This window comes from Morone saxatilis, unplaced genomic scaffold (assembly GCF_004916995.1).
Source record: "Morone saxatilis isolate NCDOM2014 unplaced genomic scaffold, NCSU_SB_2.0 Contig4, whole genome shotgun sequence".
In the NCBI taxonomy this organism is placed as follows: Eukaryota; Metazoa; Chordata; class Actinopteri; family Moronidae; genus Morone; species Morone saxatilis.
The window spans coordinates 13,623,876-13,646,797 of NW_023339984.1; the positions used below are offsets into that span (position 1 = coordinate 13,623,876).

Below are 22,922 nucleotides of genomic sequence, written 5' to 3' on the forward strand. Positions count from 1 at the left end.
AAATATTAAATGGTGGAAAAAGGACTTTAAATGAGCTACATGATAATTTAACCAAGCACCCTACATGTTGTATCAACTTAGGTTGCATGGCACTAAGGTCCAGTAGCTGCTAAGAAACAGAAAGACACTGTTGGAAGGTAGATATGGATATGCTGCAAGGTAGGCCAGTCAACAGCTATAATTGGACACCAAGCATTGCCTCAGAGGCGGATTCAGGTCCCAGAATATCATGGAATCAAATTCTGTTGTCATCTCAACCGCTCGGAAATAGTGTTTGTCCTTATGTTGAGGTGTTGACGACGCTGAAATGATCTCCTCTCTAAGTGCGCGCCAGCTGTTGGGTTAACACTGGCTTGTCAGTGTTGTGACTCGAGTGCTGCATCTCAGTGTAGCTGCGACGCCAAAGCCACTGATTAAATGTGAAGTATTGTTGTAGTAAGTAGACTGCGGTATGTATGATGGTGTTTTTCAGTGCTGCCGGTGTTATGGAGCTGATGTCGATGTCCGTGGGTGTAATTGCCTCTCCAGAGTTTTGTTTACTGCTCACTTTGAGTATGGCTGTTCATTTATAGCAGAGGTTCTGAAAAGTGTTGGCGGGCTGATAGGCACTTTAATTAGTTTGCCACTGGAACGAGCATGAACTTCTGTGATGGGAAAGAAATGAGGAGATGAAGTAAATTTTGAAGCTGTGTTAATTAATATTACAATAAAATTGCATCAAATGGCAAGGTGCTCGAACGTCTTTTAGCTTGCTGGATAGTGATACGATACACTCAATTTACGATTTCGATATAATGGACGATACTGGTTTTACTATATTATTTTACAAGAGACTGAAGACAAATTCTGACTGAAAACATTGCTATTGCTGCATGTATAAATAGTCAACTGATCGCTATCACATTTGCTATCTTAATTAAATATCGTCGTGTTTCCAGCTTGTTGCATTGCCCCCAAATGGCCAAAAATGTATAAATGCAGCTTTAAATGTGTATTTTGTTCAGTCTTTCATAACTCCATAGTTACATGGTTTCCTGCAGCAGGACCTTTGAACTTTAATGTTATAATAAGCTAGGAATCTCATCTTTGAAAATATTGAACTGAACATCAAATCAGACAGACCAGTCAGACAATATAGTACTAGTTTTATATTAGTGTTACTACTACTACTATACTAGTAGTGTGTGAAATATTCACTGTTCAGGCTTTTCAGATGTGACTTTATGATGCTTTTCTTTGTCATATATGATAGTAAATGGAATATCTTTGAGTTTTGAGCTGTTGATCGGACAAAACAAGTCAACTATTTGCTGTTTTCTTACATTTTATTAAAAATTCAATATAATTTGTAATAAAAAAATCCTAATCTAAATATATCAAAATGCACTGATGAGTTATATATAAGGAAAAGCCCTCCTATCCTTTTTACACGCTCCAGTTGCATCTTGTATTGCTCATCTAAGTGCAGCTACTGTAACTAATGTTGTCTAATGTTGCACCTCTCCCTGTTGGCACCAACAGAAACATTGATTCTTCTCTGTTGACAGTAGATTCAGCTCAGTGTGTTAAAATGTGAAAATACAAAACAAACAGTGAAATCTGTGCTCACGGGCTACTAAAAATGAATTGTTTGGATGGAAACCAAACTCAGACCTGCATCTACGACTGTGTTAGGAGGATTGTACCCTTGTACTTTTGTTAATAGCTTGTAAAGAAAACAATTTGAATATCCACCATCAGTTTTATCATTTATTCTTCATAAATAGTCCAGAAATTGGTGAAAAATAATTCTTGTACCACTCCTTTAAATCATTCTTAGAATTCAGTGCCTTATTTAAAGCACATGAGGATATTAAATTACTTGTGTTTAAACATTGCCTGGGTAATTGGAAGACATGGATCAGGTATTTTGATATGCCTCCTGCTATTTCTGTGGTCTATACTGTGTAACAGTGTAACATGAGCTCAGATGTATTTTTACTGTCTATACAGTGAAGAAGAGCACATTAGCTGATGACAACGTGGAGCAATGTTGCTCACTGCGTAGGCATCTGCAATCAGTCTAGTCTGAATAAATACTGACCACATGAGTAACATTTCTGTGTCTATTTCATCTGAATTGTTATCATCCGAGTCTTGGCCGGTGGTAGCGTCTAGTGCATATTAGTCTGGGTGTTTCTAAAAAATATGGATTTTTTTTTTATGTTCTGTGTAGGTGTACTTAGAGCATAACAGTCTCAGCATCTGGATGAGCGCGTATGGATTTGATACTGTGTAGGTGTATGAGATTACAGCAGTCTTCATACGCTAGCATCTAGGCCTCTGTGTGTGTTTGTGTGGAAGTGTGTGTGTGTGTGTTTGAGGGGCAGCTCAGTACTTTGCCTAATGGCTAGAAGCCAGATACAGATAGGCCAAGCCGCACAATGGCCCTGTCTGTTCCCACGAGTCCAAACAGCCCTTCACAACACCCTATTTATAGACAAACGTTCTGCCTAAACTCCATTCATATTTCTTAGGTTGGATGTGCATAGTAGAGTGTGCACGCTTCTCTGTTTTTTTACTAAAAACTGAACTGTTCTGTACAAATTTCACACTCCGTCGCTGTGATTTTTTAATTTCGAGGTGGCCTAAATGCGTCCAAATGTGCATTCAGTCTGGTGCTGTCAGAGGCGACGGTTCACAATGTGTGTTTGGTTCACCAAGTGAGCATTCCACAGCGCACGGTTACATAATCAGGAGTGTTTGTCAATAGATCCACAGGCAGAGGAAGAGCTGAGCGGGGCAGAAAATAAACAGCAGGAACATGTTCGCAGGGGTAACGTTCATTCCCTGCCCGTACGCACATTATCCATGTGAAGTGTATTTATACAGGGTAGATTGTCTGTAGTCGTGTCACAGATCTCCTAGCAACACCGACCACCATGATGAAAAAAAGTGCTGTAGGCTAGTAATGGATAAATATGTAACAACAGGAAAACAGCTACCTGAAACATAGACTGGCCTCCAAAGATAAACTGGAGCTTAAGCTGTTGCAGCAAATGCCCCCAAAAGTCCAGAATCTGCAACAAGTTTTACTGTATAAAGTAAAAGAAAGTAAATGTTCAACTGTTTTGATGAGCGATAAATCATTGCAATAAGTTTTCAAGCAAAAGGTTTAAATATTTCTTTGTCTATAGCTTCTAAAATATGAATATGTGCTGCTTCTCTAAATTATAGTTAATTGAACATTATTGGACTAAACAAGTAGTTTGAAAACATCACCTTGGTTTCTGGTTTCTAAATGGCCATTTTACATTACAGTTTCTGACATTTTACAAAATGATTTATCAATTAATTGAGAAAATAATATGCTTAATCAGCCCTAATAATGTAATGGATTATCGCGGTAAATGTAAAAATGTATTGTGATAAAGATTTGAGGTCATATTGTCCAATCATAATACATATATATAGCAATCATAATATATTTTTTGGAGCACTTTTCAAAAAGAAAGTGATACATTTCTTCACATAAGACAATAAATCAAAAACAACAATAATACAAGCCAACGAAAAAACTTAAAGGGCATTAATCTGGACCAGATTATGCATTTAAAAAAATTAAGCAAAAAGACAACTCAAGTTAAAACAAGTTAAAGTTGGAGCCACCATTTTTTTTTTGTCCAACCGTGTTAAAATGTGAAAACTTTTAGCATCAGTGTCACCAGGCACAGGTTAAAAACTAAATCAATGATTGATCTTAAAACGGAACATTTGAGTCCTAATCAGGATGAGTGGTGCTCTGGATATTGACACGACTTTAAGTAGTTTAATGATATTTCCTGTGTTGGTTGTACTGCAAACCAACATCGAGCTGGTATTAACGCAGCCATAATAGAATCTATTTGACCTGGATATAAGCAGACTTTGTATTTACTCTCAGACATCCGGATGAACCATGTTTTCTACCACTTAATTTGCCTTTTATTAACTCAAGGCTTTTCTACTTGATTTTTCAGAGTTATCAGTCAACTGTTTAGTGAATACAGTAATCAAAGTAATTTGGTGCCTGCTGTAATAATAGCTCCTCATTATTCTCTCCACATGGCTTCATTTTTACTTGCTTTAAGATCACAATCAGACACTGAGTGAGGAGTGTTCATTTAACCTTTGAGTCTGGACATCTTGATCCACCACTGACACTGTAATCCACTGTAAACTCATTAGCCGTTTATATTTGAGCCCGTAACAGCGACAGTTTGACATAATTTAATAATGTTTAAGAAGAAGCTTCTCATAATTCCTCTAATGTTTTTATGAAGCCTGATAACATTTCCTCTCAGGTCTTAAAGGTTTGATTATAGAGACAGAGGATGTGTAATACGTTTCAGGGTGGGCCGGTGATGCTGAATGAGGCAGAAGTAGGTGGCCATCTTCATGTGGATCATTTGACAAACAGTTCATGGAGTCAGCAAGACTCATAGATCATAGATAATCTATATGGATGCTTGGAGCAGTTCGGTAAATATCGTAGGCTAAATGTCGCATTAGAAGGCTTGTGACCAATAGTTACCGATGTAATGCTAGTCAATTATATAAATCTTTTTTCAGTTAACATTTAAAGTTATTTTTCAAACAAAAGTGCCAAATATTATGTAGTTCATGTTTCTAAAATGGGAGGATTTGATACCTTTTTCTCTTTTTCATACACTCTATGGCCAGTTTTTGTACCTTTCGTTCTGAGGATGTTTTTCATAAGATGGAGGCAGAAGATGGAGCATATAGTGATATTTGCTACAATTGTGTTTTTCCAACTTTGTAGTATTAGTTTGAGGAAGAACCTTTACTGTTTCAACACAATGCCAGGTCAGTAAAGAAATGTTTTTCTCAGGTTAGTGTAGAATAACTTGACTGGCCTTCAAAGAGCCCTGACTTCAACCCCATCCCAACATCTTTGGACTGAACTGGAACACCAGCTGTGAGTCAGGCCTCAGAGCACGCCTCACTGATGCTGTTGAGGTTGAATGGGAGAAAATCCCTGCAGCCAGGTTCCAATATCTCATGGCAGCATATTGATGCCCATGGTTTTGGATTGAGATGTCCAGCAAACACATATGGGTATAAAGCTTGGCCGTCCAAAAACTTTTGGCCAAAGAGCATATTGTGAATTTATTACAGTTTGGGTTTGGACTGTTAGTGAGAAATGGCACATTTGAATGATCCCTGAAGCAAGGAACTAAATAAACTCCCAGCTACTCCAGGAGACTTGCTCAGCAGCCAAAAGTATAAGATTAAGGGATTTTGCCGCTGATAAGAATATATGTATCACAGAAACCTTTCTTGGGTAAATACGTTTAAGAAAGAACAGATAACATTTGCTAAATGTAACTTTATGCTCTAAATATATATATGAGAAACCACTGGAAAAAGCTCTCCACGATGTCTATGTCATGCAGGTACATATAATTAAAACTTTTTTGGGAGTTGCTGCTGTAAGAAAAGCTGTTTTATATTTAACTGTGGCAGCAATCAGCTCTTCATCACCGAGCCCTTTATCTCTATCAGCTCAAAGCCAGTGGCTCCAACATAAAAATGTACCCCGCTTGAAGGTCAATTAGCGCATGTGTGTGTGTGCACGACTGCATGGGTCTCTGTGTGTCTGTGATCATGTGCTCGTCTGTTGGTCTCTGACCTGAATCGAAACAATCGATTCAACCGGCTGAGTCTCATTCAGCTCCCTTTCTTTCTTTTTTTTATACAGCTGAATAAACTCTCGCATAGATCTGACCTGAACAAAAAAAAACGCTGTCCTTTGTACATTTACATAATTAGTCAAGGTAATTACTGGTTTCGCTTCCTGCTTCACTCTGATACATTCGTACGGCTATTGAGCGAACAAACTAAAAGCCAATCTGACGTTAAGGGGTTAAGGTTAAAGGAGAGAGAATTGGAATTTCATAGATACAGAGAGGAAAGGGCAGAACACAAGAAACACATGACTGTGCATTATCATACGGACTGTTTGTTCTTCTGTGCATTAGACTTCATGGAGGTTCATGTTTGTACTGCACATGGTCGCCTTTAAATTATGTATGAAATGAATGCAGTTATTGAATAGTATTACAAAAAATTACCAACCTCGCAAAATTTGATTATTGCAAAACTTTTAAAAATCAAAAAATATTGAAAAATGCCATTCACAAGTTCCTTGAGTGAAACATTTTTTAAGCTGCTTGTTTCGCCAGAGCAACAGTCCAAAACTCAAAGGTACTCAAGTTACAATAGCAAAAAAGAGTACATTTGCAAATCATCACAGAAATGTTAGGTGCTTTTGCTTTAAGCTGCGACTAAGAGACAGCGGTTCTAGTACACCCCAGTGATGTAATTAGTTTACAGTAACTAATATAGGGGGCGTCATCATGTCACATAAGAGACCTACTCTCATAATGATCTTTCTGAGGATGTAATGGATCATCTGCTCTTCAAGTGAATGACCTTTGTCAAAGAGTGCTCTCACCTTTCAAGACAGACAGAGAGACTGGATGTCTGAGTGGAGGTGATATCACGATGGAGGGAATAATAGACGGCCTGAAAATGAAAAGGAGAACCGAGCTGAGCGGCTGAGTGATGGACGACAGAGGATCTGAGGAGACAAGAGGCCAAAGTGATCTGCTGAGAGAAAGAAAGAGAAAACAGGCTCTTCTAAGCTTCCCTTTCATTTGTGTGTGTCTTTTGGTGAGCCAAGGTGATCCACGTCTGCCTAGCCAACGCCGTGGGAAGCGTCACGGGAGATTTGAAGAGAGGAGAGCGAGCCTAGGCTTTGGCTCAGAGAGGAGACGAGGGGAGCTTTGGCCCCTCTCTGGGTCTCCATGGTGGCTGCTGTTGTGCCTCCTTTTCTCTCCAGACGTTTGTCGCTCACTTTTCTCTCTTTTGCTGGTCTCGGACTGTGTTTGGTCCAGCAGACCTAGCAACAGACCCCCCTACAAAAAACTGGCTGCAGGTCAGTAGCAGTTGTTGATTTGAGCTGCAGTTTGTTTTAACTGGAACGGGATAGCCAAAGTGGGGTAGATAGAGCAGCAATGTGGCTTTTTACTGTGTATAATGTTTATGCCTAATTAATGAGCTTATTGGAGGGCCATTTAAAAGGGGCACAGACTTCAGAAAGTCCCATAATAGTCCCCCATAAAACTACAATTAGTAATTTTTTCACTTTAGTTTTTGTGCGGATTAAACAAGATATGAGTGCTAAGCTAATTATTCCAATACCCCAATAGTCCGCAACTTGTATAGGTTTAGGTTGGCTAGTTTTAGGAAAAGATCGCAGTTTGGATTCAAATAAGTACATTAGTTATGTCAGTTAAGTTACGTATGTAAGTTGGTGATACCATAGGAGTTTGTTTGCGACATAACAGTCAGATCCAATGGGACTACAGGTGTTTCGGAACAATGGCATGGCAACTTTTGGCTCTCTGCAAGAAAGCAAGTAAGCATATTTCCCCAAACAAATCCTGTTTAACCATTTAAATATTTGGCTAAAACTCTTTAAACCTAAACTGGTGTTCAGTGCTGTTTTGGTTTTAGGATTGTCCTACCCAGAAACTGGACTTTGGTACTGAATCAGGAACTTCAAGTCCCTGAATACATATACCGTATAGCGTATACCTGGTTACATTTCCACCACATTTTTGCACATCAAGAGCTTTTTTTAAATTTACTGTTACATGATGAAGACAATAAAGCCAAAACAATAAGTTAGATCCTGCTCAATTACCTGAATGTTAGTTGATATGTTCTCTTCTTCGCTGTGATACTGTAAATCTGTCAAACTGTTTGTAACTGACCACAGGTGCAGCAGTGCTTTAAAAACGGACTTCATGTTATATTTGTTCATTTCCACATGTATACCATCACAGTGCTAAATTGTAAAAAAAAAAAAGAAAATTGAGCCTCAGCAGACAGTGTGAATGCAGACCCCAGGCAGAGCTGCACATCACTGTGCTGTGTGTGTAAAACTGACATAGTGGTACCCAGGTGTGACAGCCGTGAACTACTGCAGACAAACATGATTTGCTTCAGGAAAAAAACTGATTTGGTCCTGATTTGGTCCTGACAGTGTTTATGTCCTCAACACCTGGGTCTCTCCACTGCGTATGTATGTGTGTGTGTTAGGTGTCAGCAGGGTGTTAATGTGTGTGATGTCAAGTGAAAATCGTGAATCTCCAGTGACTAAAACTACCATTGAGCTTTTATGTGTTTTTTTTCCTCCAGATTGCCTTCTTCTACTACTATATTTTACAATCTTCTACTATATTCTATTGTAGTCAGGTGAGCTCGGTATCGAACCTTATTACTTTTTGACCAAAATGTTTCAAAAACATCAAACCTTTAAAAAGTTGGCATTAAATGTATGCTCAAATTCTTTGTACTCTTCACTTCACTGCTTTTTTAACCCAAAGCTGTGATAAACCAGCTGTACGCTACAGCACCACCATTACTACCAGCACCAAACAGCAGACAGACAATGTTAGCCACTAGTTGGTGAACATAGAGGAGCATTTAGAGACAAAATGTTCCTCAGGAGTTGGTGGAGACCAAAAACAGAGCTAAAAGGAGAGTGAATATTCATCAGGTGGCCGGAGACACAACTCCTTATCTGCAATAAGCTAATATCAGCCAATATAATAGCCTGGACGATTTATGAGTCTAGCTCTAAATTTTATAAGGTGATATTATGTGATATGTCAGCGCTGTGTGAACAGCTTGTGCTGCTGTTCATTTTAATTACTGCAGTTGAATGAAATGAATAAGGGTATCGAAACTTAAGTATCATATTGGATGGATGGGAATATTCTTAGCTTTTAATTATAATTTGCTTGGAATAATTAATTTTGACTGCAGGATTTTGTAATATGATCCCATGACCATATCACCAAGACGCAACACCCCTGGAAGTCATTTAAAGAGAATATTGCCATGCTGGGTCAGGAGTTAAACTCAGGAGATGTCATCTGCAGAAACTGAGCCCCAAACAACTGTCTCTTTGGAATGATGTTGTGGACTTTGAAGAGGTTTGGAAAAACCAAGAAGGAATGTATCAAGTATCAAGCCAACACATACTGAAACAGCATATGTTGCCCGAATGCCACCGGTTTAACCTTTCAGCATTTTAGCCTTCAGCCTACATTCTTAATATAGGTGACCTTAATGCTCAGTGCCCTACTTTGGCACACTGTTTATATGTCTGGGTGTGTGTATCTGAGTGTCGGGCGCGCCTCTTTGTTCAGAGCTGCAAATACTGGTTGGCAGAAGAGAAAGAGAGCAAATGAAAGAAAGGATTCTGCCAGCAGAGAGTGTTTGCCCATTTTTTTCCTTTTCACTTGCTGTCGGGGTGGAGAAAGAGAAAGAGGATGGCAGAAATGAGACAAAGACCTGCAGTGAGACCGAGAACGAGGAACGATGACTAGTAGAAATGGAGAGATGCGTGAAGGAAAAGTCTGTAGCGTGACAAAAGATGGATGGAGAGAAGGGGAAGAGTGCAGAGCTGTGAGAAAGAGATTAAAATAAATAGGAATAGGGCAGATGGACACAGAAGACACTGCTGTCAAACAGGAAAACTTTCTCTCTCTCTATCAGCTCAGCGAACAACAATCTAGTGGTTGATTAAAGACAAATACAGGTCCAATTGAAGTTGAAGCCCTTTTTATTTCTGTGTATGCTGGGTTTTTATTGCAATTTTCCAGTCTGTGAGAGTTGTTTTTCTTACTGTACAAGGAAAGAAAATGTCTCTTTGTGATGGCAAGAATACAAGCTCTGATATCTCAAACACTGCTGGCAACAGACTCTGCTCGCACAAGTTAAAGATATTTTTTTTTATCATGCAGTGTCTCATATATATATATATATATATATACACACTGCTGTTGGCTGACTCCATCCCTCGTAACCATAACCCTAGCGCCTTATCAGCTTTGAGCAGTCTGGCCCTGCTGGAGTTTCTTTTAGATGAGACACTGAGCACCTATTTTTGTTCGTACAGGAGGGTCAACAGGAATCGAAAATGTAGAACAAAATACCAGCGGAGAATGGCCCTTTTAGACAGTTTTAACTAACAGCAGCTTCACTTATCTCCTCTGCTTTCATTCAGTTTGTTCAGAAAGTTCTCGGCCTCGATTCCTTGCAGACCTTTTTGTGTATTCTGGTAAGGTACATTTCAAAAGCAGCAGGGAAGGGCATTGATGAAATGTGCTGACAGAAAGTAGATCACTGGAGCTATAGGGGAAATCATTAATGTTGGTTCTGGGAGTTGGCATTATGGATGAAATCTTCGTTACATTGATGCAAAAATCTTATTCTTATACAGTAATCATCATTTTGCATATTAGGCATTGTGCTCCAAGTGGTATCTTCAGTATTATTGGCATATGGGTGTCATTTTAGTATAAAGGGACTGTTGATTGCAGCTAGATTATATGAGAGTTTGTGTCTTATTCATATGCGTACCCCTGCTACTGCCACCTGCCTCCTCCTGGTGAGCCTAGGTATGAACCCCAAACCCCAGCGTAACTGCATCTCTGTGAGAACACATTTTTAGCTTAATGCTGAAAAAACAGTGCTGAAAATGTTCAAATGGATTCAAAACACTAAAAGAATTAGTGTTAGGGTCATGTTGTGGTTAATAGCATCGTGTCTGCAAGTTGATGAACTTGAGAAGGTCTGCTATTTACCATCATTGCTCAAGCCTAATTATATTCTTGACCATAAAAACATAAAAATACTCCATGACAGATTTCATCTCCAAGTGACTCCCTAAGAGAGTCCAGAACCAGAGAGATTATGAAAAAATCTTGGCTAATAAATCCTAGTTCTTTTGGTATCATGTAGTTTTCAGCAATAAAAGGTCCTTTATGGTCCCATTTTTTTAAAGGCATAATTTATAAGATGTTTGAATGTTTCACTAATCTGTAGAGCATTAATAATTATTGCTTAACCACCGAAATGCCATTAGTTACAGTTAATAAACCCTTAACATGTATGCTTCATTATACAGTGGTACCATTTCTTTATAAATCCACAACCTCAACTTTTCTGTTTATCAGCATGGAAACACCATCTTGAGTCAAACGTTCAGAGCATCATTATCCAGCAGGAGCCAGTTCTGCTCTGGCTTTTCAGCAAAAAACATCACCAGACCTGCAGCTCACAGTCTTACAGAGCCTAAATCAGCTTGTGGAGAGTTCAGAGCTGTTGGCAGCCTGAATCCAGAGTTACCGTGTGGTGACATTGCGTTGCATCAAAGGATGAGAGAGAGATGGAGTCAGCGTGACAGAGCAGGAGAGAGGAGGATGAGGGAGGGGAAACGGCTGTGAGGAGGGGGTGGGGGATGATGGGAAGGATTGACGAAAACAGATTGTGACATGTTGGAATGAGATGGCCTGCTAATGGTGGACGGTTGAAATGCCATTGCTGTGCGTGATTATGAATTCGCATAAGACAAGCTCGGATTTATTTAACTGGAGCAATTATGCGATGCAGCCTGATATCTGAGACATGGAACCTGTTCGGTGCAACAGATGAACCGAACAACTGTTGTCTGACAGCTGAAATGTGGAAATAGAGTAGAGGCAAGGCGAGCTTTTTTAAATTTTTTTTCTCCCTTTTTCTCAGCTAGGAACACGTTTTCTTCCCAGGTTTTTACAGTCTCCCTCCCTTCTTGCTCTCCATGCGAATCTGTCTTTTTCTCTCCATCTCTGTTTCTCTTTCCAATGGTGACAGACGGTGCCTCCTGTGCAGTTTAACAGTTATTACACGCTCTAAAAGACACTGGCTCAGAGAGGGGCAGAGGTATAGAAAGAAGGATGATGAGTAAGGCCGATTAAAATGTTACAGTGTCAGGAAAAAGTGTGTGTGGAGGAGAGAGTGTGTGGCTTTGGCAGCAGATAATATAGCTGCTCATGTCGTTGACCCCTTTGTGATATTTCATCAATAATCAGCCTAAGTGGCGTTTATGTCTGCAATAGTGAATACATTATCGTAAAAGTGCTCCCACAGTGCATTGTTAAAGTCTGTAGAGCTGATTTAGTTCACGAGAGCTTATAATGTAATTTCCCATTTCCGTAAAGTAATTAGAGCTCGACTTTTTTTTAACTGTGTGAAACATTTTCTAAACATCTTTAGAGCGTGACAAGGTCCTCTTTCTTTCTAGCTTTTACCACTTTCAACCATCTCATCACTTGGTCTCCATCTGCGGACGGAGTTTGCTCAGTTGTCATGGAGATGGCGATATGAAATGGAGATATACGTATTCTATACTAGTGCAGAATCAAATAGTCAATTGATTTGTTGGCAGACAATTATCTGCAGTTCCTCACATATTCACTGGTCCCAGCTACTTAAAAATGAGGATTGGATATATTTTTCATTATAAATTGAATATCTTTGTGTTTCGGACTGCTGGTCAGACAGAACAATCCATCCAATTTGGGAAATGGTGATTTGCATTTTTCACACTAGACTAAAGAATGAATTGGTTACTTGAAAAGATCAAATAAATTACACATAAATTCATAGTGGAAGTAATCACTAAATGTTGTTTTGTGTGTTTTTTTGTACTTTATATGTTAATATTGCATGTTTTTATTACGCTCCATTGTGTATTTTCATATTCAAGCAGAGAGTCCCTTGTTAAAAGAATTCCCTTGTGTAGATTCCGGGTGGATAATGTTATCTACAGAAACATTCCGGGGATCCTGTTGCAGCAGAACTTTCCTGGACATCCACATGGAGTAATCCCAGAGACCTGTTAATATACACAGAGGAGCATATAAATATATTTACTCTGCAGCCAAGTTAGGGAATGCCAGTCCTATAAAAATAGTTTGGGAGGGGCTGTGGCACAGGAATCTACAGTATCAGAGAGCAGCCAGAGTAGTCCGTTAAAGGCTATGTGTTGGCAAACAGCTTTCAGAGCCTGTTGAAGTGTCTTTGAGCAAAATAGTGAAGTCACACCTGATCTAGATGTGCCCTATCAATGCTCCTGAGGGACAACAAAAGAAGTATCAGATTGTTAGGACACAATGCGTTAATGTGCTTATCTAGCTAACATACATCCACAGATATTAAATAGAGCAATATTAGACTATTTTTATGTTTATCAACCTTTTTTACATTGTCGTCACAGATTTAATAATACCTGGTGAAGTGAATATGCATGTCGGTACATACATACGCAGTTGTGTTTGTATCCGGTGGAGGCTCTTATAAGTGCTTTGGTGCTTGTACCCTGCATTTGTATTGATGCGAATGTGTGAATGTGGTAGTTGCTAAAGGCATATTAACTGCAGCAGAGCTACCAAAGTCCTTGGCACAGCTACAATCCAGAAACAGGCTTGATAAACCGGCTGGTCGTGGAGAAACTGGGGGGAGGGGCGGTGAACAAGAGACAACTATCAGACTCAAAAGATTCAGTATTTGTCTCACATTTTGTTGCCACTTGTAGTCTGCATTGTCTGTATAAGCTTTTTTCAAATGTCCTAAAGTATTTTAGAGGTTTATGTAATAATTAGGAGGATGCAGGATTACTTGCATAATTGATTTGTCTGCCAAACTATTAATTTGGTAATTGATACATGAATTGTTTGGTCAATAAACTGTTTCCAGAGCCATCCATATTTCAGTTGCTTGTTCTGTCTCAAAGTCTTTAAGAAAACCAGCAAATATTGACATTTGAGAAAATGTATTATTTAAGCTGTCAATAATCTTATGTCAATCGACCAATCAATTGCTCGAGGCGAGTTTATTCCGACTTGTGTGGTCATGGGCAAAATCAAAATCAATCAAACGGTATCAAATCAATTAGGGCTGCAGCAATTATTTAGTTACTTAATCAAGTAATCAATTGACAGAAAATACATGTCATTCATTTTTTAGTCCAAAAGGCCAACATCTGCAGGTCCCAGCTTCGTAAATGTCACAATTTGCTGTTTTTTTTTTTTTTATATTTTAGATTGTGAACTAGATATCATTGAGTTTTGGACTGTTGGTCAGGCAAAACAAGCGATCTGAAGCCATCACCTTGAGCTTTAGAAAATCTTGATGGCTTTTTTTCACTTTCCTTTATGATCTTTCCATAGAAAAAACAATTATTGGATCTGAAAAAGAATTCAGGTAGGGCACTTATGTTAAGTTTTACGCTTTAATTGGGATGATGTGATGCTTCCAAACAAATCTGAGCAAGATTGACGGACCTGAGATTCGCAACTTAAATATAGATGTAATATTTACACATCACATACCACTGAATGCTGGTGAAGGGAAGGGATTGGGAGGTGGAGGGAGTTTAATTTCTAAAAGCAGGCAGTGATGTTAAAGCGAGGAGACAGAGCTTTGTACGTGCAGATTGGATGAGTGCTAAATGTTTATATGGACCACCTAATGTTACATAAATGCTGTGTGGACATAAAGGGTTTGGCGGTATGTGAAATATTTGCCCAAGAAAAGACTTCTACGCCTGCCTGAACTACATCCAGGCTCCATTCAGTGGATTAATTGATAATAAAATAGTTAGTTGCAGCACTAAAATGGATTCGGGCAGATATCTGTTGGCCCAAAGATCCCTTGATTACATTTGGGGTGTAATCTGGCTGCAGGATTTCCGCCATTAGACGATTAATTTTGTGTTTATTTTTGTTCTTAGCCCACGCTATTACTCTCTGTTCTGTGCTTGGTAGGAAAGTCCAACATCGGGGACCAGCTACATGACATGCACGTGCTTTTATTTTGAAACCGCGGGTAGAGAGAGACAAAGATAAGATGATTGAGACGAATGACAAAGAGAGACAGTGAAAAATACAATGTGTGTGTGGTGGGGGAGGCAAACAATGGAAGCAATGTGTGTATGTGCATGTTTGTGTGTGTTGGGTGGGGTGGGGGTTGCTTTGGTGACTAGTCATTTCTGTTTGAGGCCCAGAGAGACACGGGCCCCCTGGGGCAGCAGTTCATTTTCTGATGAGTGCACACATGCACGTAAAAACACACAAACGCACACATCAAACTCGCCTTCGCCCCCCCCCCCGCACTATCCCCCCCATCTGATGTAATCTCTGATGCCAAATCTGCAGATAGGAAGTACAGTCATCGGTTTATAGAGAGCATGAATTGTGCAGTGTCTCAGCACACACGATGCACACAAACACACACACACACACAGTTATGTCTAAACGCTCCCATTATTTCATCTGTTAGCAATGTCCAGATCAGGGCCATAATGGCTGTCAAGCTGACACAATAACAACTGCTGCTTGCTCACTGACTTTTGACTATGTACCTTTTAAATTCTGAAAACAAAACAAAAAATGCATGGACAAGTGTGGATTTCTCAGTCTCAGTGTGGAGGTGTTTACTTCGATTGGATGATTGCTGGATGTAGGCCATCCAGGGTCTGTATGTTTGATTTTGTGCCATTACCTACGTGAAACAGGTAACAGAGAAGCCATCCGACACAATGCAAAATTTAAAAAAAAAGGAGGGGCAAGAATGACAATATGAAGTAGTACAGGAGTGTATGCAAAACAGTAGGAAGGAGGATAAATGATAATGCAGCAGTATTGGGATTAAAAAATCAAAACTTGGCTCCTATAAGTCATCCAGTAGCTTCAGAGGTTTAACTTTTGGCTCCAAGACACAATTTGTCTTAATAGCTTTGTACTGATGAGCACACAAACACAGGTTGGACTGTAAGTCGAAGTGTTTTTAGGGTTGTTTTTTTTTTTTATTTGAATGAGTGTTTTCCCATGTAGGAATGGATTCTATATTAGGAACCGGTTTTAACACATCAAAGTCTGTTTTCAGGTCTTGGGGATTACTACTGCATATGTGAAATAATGATTTATAAGCCTTTTGTGGCTCCATAGGGAGGAAAAACTGTTAATAGTTGGTTCTTTGGTGTGGCTGAAGACTACAATTTTGAAAATGAGAAGAAGTGAGCTCTGTAGACTGCTCCTCCTGCTTGAGGCTAGCAGTTTGAGGCTACTACTGTTGCATAACACACCTAAATGTCCAACCAAACTGCTGGTGGGTGATTTGTGGGTATTTTAAGTACCAGGTTTGACAGGGTTGAATGTGAAAAGACGATTTAATGGTTATCTATCGTACAGTATGCTAAGCTTTTACTTGGGTTGAGTTCTTTACATCTGCAAATTCGTTACAGTCTGCGAAGTGATACATGTTGGGCCACCATGGCTGTAACAGTATGTTCTGCAGTTTAATTTAAGGCAGCAACAGAGGTGGAGCGCTCTTACACATGTAAAGACTTTGAATTCCCAGACCTGTGAAGAGATCACTGTGGCAGAATGAAATGAACTTACCTCTGCGTCTGTGAACAACCACCTTTGTGGTGCCCTTGGGTGCAGCATTCAACTCCCAGCTGCTCCGGTGGACTCACAGTAACACACACACACACACACAAACACACTGTGGCTATAAAGGCGTCTGAGAATAAGCTGCATGCTCGACTAACCTTCCTCAGATAATGTCAGAGGCTACAAAGTATTTTTTCCCTGCGCCTCATCTTAATCTGCCGCTTATTTGTCACACAGTCCTCTCCTCTGGTCGTTGTCATTTTTCACTTTCATCTTCCTGTTTTTTTATCCCTCTTTCCTCATAGTTATGTCATCACACCTGTCTTTACCCATCCCTCTTAGGCCCTGTTTACACGACAATGTGTTTATGCATAAAACGGTTAATTTTTTTTGCGTTTTGGCCTTTTCGATCACACGACAACACCGTTTTGGTGGACCTCAAAATGCTTTTGAACAGTCTCTTGAAAACTTCACCGTTTCTATCGCTGTGTAAATTGCTTATGTGCTTTCGCTGTGAAAACAAGGCCTCACTTTGTGCACAACTATTACATTTTCAGCCAAATAGCCATACATGAACAGAAGATCAACAACAACAATGGCTGACTAGGGGAGCTGTGTTTGTGCTGCAGGCTCTGCTGAGTTTATTGACACTCCTCGAGTGTAGAATTGCTGCACCATTACTGTGATCAATGGAGGCGCATCCATTAAATCTGTCAAATACTCCATCCACCTGTGCAACGGCTGAGGGCAAACAAAAGATGTTTTTTGGGCGAGACATAACAAAGTCAAAAACAAAGTTACACCGCCACCTACTGGCTTGGCATGCACACTACAACACATTCAGATGTTTTTGCAGACCTGTGTGCACAAGGATCGCTTTTACGTGTTTGTATGAATGCAACTGATTGACTTTTTAAAAACGTAAATGAAAAACGGGGCATCCATCTTTCTTTTTCTTCTCTCTTTGTTTAGTGTTATATTTTTCTGATCATTTGCAACATATTCTAAAAACTCTACCTCACAATCCATGCGTTTTATAGGTCTGTTTTCTGTCTGTTAGGTCATGTACTGATCTTGTCTTCTAACTCTTTCTTTTTCTGTCCCTCCTTTTGTGCTCATCTCTGCTGGCACTAATTACTAATTAACTTTCATAATGTCCCACAGCTCAAACAAAGTCCCAGAGGAAAACATACAGTATTTAATCACTCTGTGTGTACGTGCATACGCCCACGTGTGTCGGCCTCTGTGTGTGTGTGTGTGTGTGTGTTTGGTGCATCTGCACCGGCACCCACAGTGTTAAGTGTCTGTGTGTGAGGATGACGGTCAGAATAAGATGTATTCATTGTTGTACAGAGAACAACAGATTTTCATGCTCTGGTCTCTTACTCATACAGGAGGTGACACCATGACCACAGAAATGCAGGAGATCGCCATCACAGAGGAAAAGCCTTTACTCACGGGTCAGGCTGATACTAAGGTCAGAGTTGTTGCCCCCCCCACACACACACACCACACACACACACACACACACAGGTACAAAAATGTGTACACACGTACATATTATACACACCCAAGCATGGAGAAACAGACGTGAGCACACATAAGTACATTAATTGCGTGGTCGTCAGTGTGTAACGTGCCTAATCTGAAACCTCCACAGAAAAGTGTGTGTGTCCATGTGTCTGCGTCCCAGGAGACAGAAAAACAAGGGGCTGGTTTGTGTGTGAGTGTGTTAACATTTGTGTCTTTGCCCGCTGTATGTGCACGAATTTGAGTGTGTGCACTTTTGAGACTGAGTGAAGCCTACATGTGACGACATGTGTCTCAAACACACATGTGCATGACGGGTTGTGTGTATGTGTGTGTGTGTGTGTGTCAGTGCACAGCTGCGGCGCTGGCTCAGATCTGCCGGGTTGACGTCAAAGCCCCGAGGGAGCGAGAGCAGCTCCTCTGCTCTGCCGCGCTGATGTTGCCGTGCAGATGCAGAGCGGTTTGTTTCTCACTGCTGACACCTGGTGGGCAAACAGGGGACCACAGCACTTAAACAAAAACAACACAGCTTCAGATGTACAAAGAGACATCCAGTGAGTAGAGGTGTAGTGGCATTGTTAACAAGAAACATACATTAGTGTCAGAACAGGAGGGAAAAGCTTACTGTGTTTAAGCAGTATGACTGTGTTTTGTTGTTGAAAACCTTTTTGTCTCCAAAGTTTGACCATTTTTGCAGTTTTTAACTTTATACAGTTGTTTCCTCAGGGTTCCCACGCAACCTGGAAAACCTGAAAATTCAGAGACTAGTTTTCCAGTCATAGAAACACCTAGAAATTGATCAAAATGAATAAATATCCTGGTAATAATCTATATTGTCCTGGAAAATGTTTATTGTATTTTAGAAAAAAATTGTCAGTACTACCTACGTAAATCTAGGTTAAAAGAAAAATGTAATAAACTGTGTTTAAATCACCAGAGAAAAAAGAAAAAATAGTCAATACTGGGCCTACTGGTAAATTATGACCGTTTGTGAGCAAGTGCTGTCCTGTTCTGTCAGGAAAAACTCCTGGAAAATGTCCTGGAAAGGTACTGGAAAATGATTCCCTAAAAAGAGTGGGGAACCTGTTCCAGAAAGATTTCCAAAATAAAAATCCGATGATTGGATTTTGTCAACCCCATACAGTCCTGTCTATTGTGTGTAATGTGAAATGTCAAGAAATGCGTCATACGCTTCGCTAAAAACACTTACTGGCATCTAGCTGCTTGTGAGTTACTGTAAAATTTACAGCAACCTTTTTACAGTGATATACCGTAGAATTTGATCTATACACAGACTCTTATATTACAGTATTTCTACAAAATAAAACCATGTGGTCCTTCAGTGGTGGTTGAAATGTAAAAACCATAGAACCCCTTTTTTCTAAAGTACCTAAAAAAAAAGAGAAGAGCTTGCGAATTAATCTGACAATACACATGTCTGCTCCAGAGTCATTACTCTCGCCTTCAGCATCCGCTACAACATAACCCACGAGGGTGTGAAGGGTGATTCTGAGGAGGAAATGTAGCAAAGATTGGGAAGTTCCACGTCATATATCCAAACCTCACTCCACCCACGTGCATTTAACATCCGTCTCCTGCCACTGAACACACGCTAACGTCTATGAACTAATGACATTTATAATCTAGCCGGGGGCCCTCCCTCCAATCACCAAACCCCCATGACTCTCCATTGTCTCCTTAGTGATGACACCCATCTGCACACGCCCACCTCCTCTTCAACTTCCCAGAGTGCTAATTTCCTAAGAGCTTGTGATGCTAGTAATTCATTAGTGGGGTGAATGGATCTGAGGTTGCAAATGAATATCCCATTTAAAACCTCCCACTGACAGACTTCTTCCATTATAATCCTCAGCAACCGTAACCACCTGCTCCTCCGGAGAGGTTCTCCGCTGCTTTATCGGGAGTGTAATGCCGCCCATCTTGCCTGTGTGGGTGTTAATTAGGAAGCAAGGCCTCACTTAACATGCAAGGGGGGAGGGGGGGAGCTAAGGATTGTCTCTCGTGTATTCTTTTGTTTTTTATTTATACACAATGAAAAGACAAAAAAATAAGAAGAAAATAATGGTTCCACTTAAGATTACTGAAATGAAATGACACAAAGTGACTCAGATTACAAAACTGGAACAATTTATTGTTACGTAGGCGTTAATATCCCTGGGGAGAAAATGAAAACACCACATTTTATGGATACAGATATGTGCACACACTCTTCCCCCACTGGCTGACTCCCAAAAAAAAAGGTCCAGATATACGATGAGCAACTTTTTGTCAGACTGGTTTCTATATAGCTGTAGGATAATTTACTTACTTTTAACTCCCAACAGCTCCCTGATTTCCTTCCAAACCTCACCCCTTTTGAGGACATCCTTATATACAGGATGCTGTGGTTCATGTAAGAACTTCGTTAATTAGTCTTTCGTCATTTCTGGCAGAAAGCAAACGTCTCCCACCGGCCAGACTCCACAGATCGTTTTAGGAGGTTTGAGATGGAGCAAGGGCACTAAACTTTGTAAATAAATATAGAATATGATAAATAGAACCAGGGCGAGTGTTGCTCAGCTTGATGGCTGACGCACAAAGCTGGTTAGGGCATCTTCATTAGGAAAATCTGATGTTCGTAAGGAAGCAGTGTCACAATCAAAACCCAAAAGGAGTCGGTGTCTGTCATTAGAATTGATTAACCAATCACTCACTTGCAAGCAAAAATGCCAAATGATTGATGGTTTCAGGTTTACAAGGGTAAGATGTTGCTTGCTACACGATAGTAAACTCATTATTTTTGTGTTTTGGCCTGACAAGACATTTAAAGACGTTGATTATGATGGGCATGTTTTATGGATGATTAATCGATTAATAAAGAAACTAATTGTCAGATTTAATTGTCAGCCATAGTTGCTCTTTCACTTTTTCAATCTGATGAACAAACAAAAGGTGGCAAGTGGAGTGGCATCTCTAGTCGCATTTAAATCCCAAAACATACAACAATCTTATGCACTCCTTCTTCTAATAGGACTTCCTTCATTTCTCACAGGATGCTGAACTGGCTGCCAGGATACTCCTGGACCAAGGACAGGTAAGACTGCCTCCTCTCAGGTTTATTGACTGAATACCAGGGTTGCATGGTATCGAGTACAAACTTAATATACAATACAATCATAACTACAATGGGGGCCAGGCAGGAGTGAAGTTCAACATAGATTACATAAACAAGAAGTAGAACATTGTTTAATAAATCACCTAATTTTTGAACAAAGTGCAACTTATCCGACTGTCATAGCCAAACTAATTTAAAGTGAATTTAGCTAACATACTGGCCATGTGGGTGGACAGTGGAGAAGTGCCTCATGCTGCAGGAGTGGAAGTTTATATTGATTGATTGTTTTAATGCTTTCCACTGTGAAAACAGGACGGTCTTTCAACCACTCTGTATTCATGCTGAAAACACACTCCATTCTTTGTATAAAAAAAGCAAACTTAGCCTACAGGGATAGAGTTGTGTGGAGTATCTTGATGAAAACAAAACTCAAGGAATACAAATCTTGGGGAATTTTCACTCGATATGGGCGTAAAATATCTGCAACCTCGCTCCAGTAACGTCAATATCGCACTTTTCAGAATTTGTTTCAATCTTTTTTTTTCTCTCTCCAGGAGCACAGCATCGAGACCCCACATGGTGTTCTGCACGTGACCCTCCACGGCACACGGACCACCCGCAGGCCTGCAATCCTCACCTTCCACGATGTGGGTCTGGACAGTGAGTAACTCTCTCTTTCCCTCTGCCTTTTCTGTTTCCCCAACTCTCCGTCACACAATCTTTGTCCTTTTCTTTGTGACTTTCTCCACCTACCGAATTTGATTCCTCTCCCTCTTCTCTGGCAGGCAAGAGCTGCTTCTCCCCTCTGTTTAAGTTCGAGGAGATGCAGGAGATTGTGAAGAATTTCACCCTGATTCACGTTGATGCTCCAGGGCAGGAGGAGGGGGCTGCTGCCTACCCCGCAGGGTACGATATATTAACTGTGTATTGATGAATCGTCATCGTCCTGCAGTAACCTTGATTTTTTTTCTCAGAAATGGTAACAGTCCTCTGTGGTAGGCTTAAACCTAATCTCTTCCAAAAATACTTAACGTTTCCATCTCTCACATCTCCCTCCTTTTCCGGCGAGACTCTAATACGCTCTTGTCAGAGCTTTAGAGAAAATCCCTCCTTTTCTCTCTCTTTATGCACTTCTTATTTCTTTCCCCCGCACTTCTCTAGCACTTCTTTTCCTTGGGTGATTATTTTTAGTGGCTCGGGAGGATTTTGTTGCACGTATTGTCACGACCTCTCAACCGTCTGTGACCCTTAACTTCTTCTGGTGATTCTGGAAATTGAAGCTTATTCTCTTTTTGAGCTCATATTAAGTCCCTGTGGTTAAAAGTCTCGGTGCTTAAGATGAAAGAAGTAAAAAATGTCATTGTTTCTGATTTCCAATAATTACAAATAGGTTTGGCGAGATCTCTGGTTCTGAAAACAGTCTGCACCTTTTTCTGTTGCAGTTACCAGTATCCCTCCATGGACACCGTAGCAGAGATGATCCCTGCCGTCCTGCAGTTTTTCAAGTGAGTTAACAGTATTTATCTGGGCAGAATTTGACACGCAGAAGGTGATTGTATGTTATCTACAGAGCCATGCATTTCTAACTGGTTCTTCTTGTTGTGTAAGTGATATTAGACACAGATCTACTTATTAAAGTCCCACTTTTGACGCATTGCTGCTGCAACTCAGGTTTTTAACACTGGGCAATCGTTATAAATGTCAAAATGACTTTAATATGTTGTGTGAAGAGCACACTTGAAAGTCAGCTTTTTACCATAACTTAAATTTCTCTCAATTCAGAATCATGGGGAATTACTTATCCTGGTGACTTGCCTAAAGTTGACTTATTCCAAAATATCTACCTTTAAACCAGCCTACCTCAGAGAAAACCCTATATAAGTTAAGATATAAGTTTTGATTGTATTGTACGTTAGAGTGCGTGATGTTAACAGTAATTCTGT

General features: G+C 40.1%; 1 protein-coding gene across 1 annotated transcript in view; it reads left to right on the plus strand.

Moving 5' to 3' along the window:
- Positions 1 to 280: 280 nt before the first annotated feature.
- The window catches only part of ndrg2 (NDRG family member 2), a 28,343-nt gene continuing 5,701 nt past the window's right edge, over positions 281 to 22,922 (plus strand). The window contains 6 exon segments of the mRNA XM_035674972.1: positions 281 to 435; positions 17,729 to 17,811; positions 20,917 to 20,958; positions 21,534 to 21,639; positions 21,765 to 21,885; positions 22,422 to 22,484. Of these exon segments, the coding sequence (XP_035530865.1) occupies positions 17,740 to 17,811; positions 20,917 to 20,958; positions 21,534 to 21,639; positions 21,765 to 21,885; positions 22,422 to 22,484 (404 nt within the window). The 5' untranslated portion in view covers positions 281 to 435; positions 17,729 to 17,739.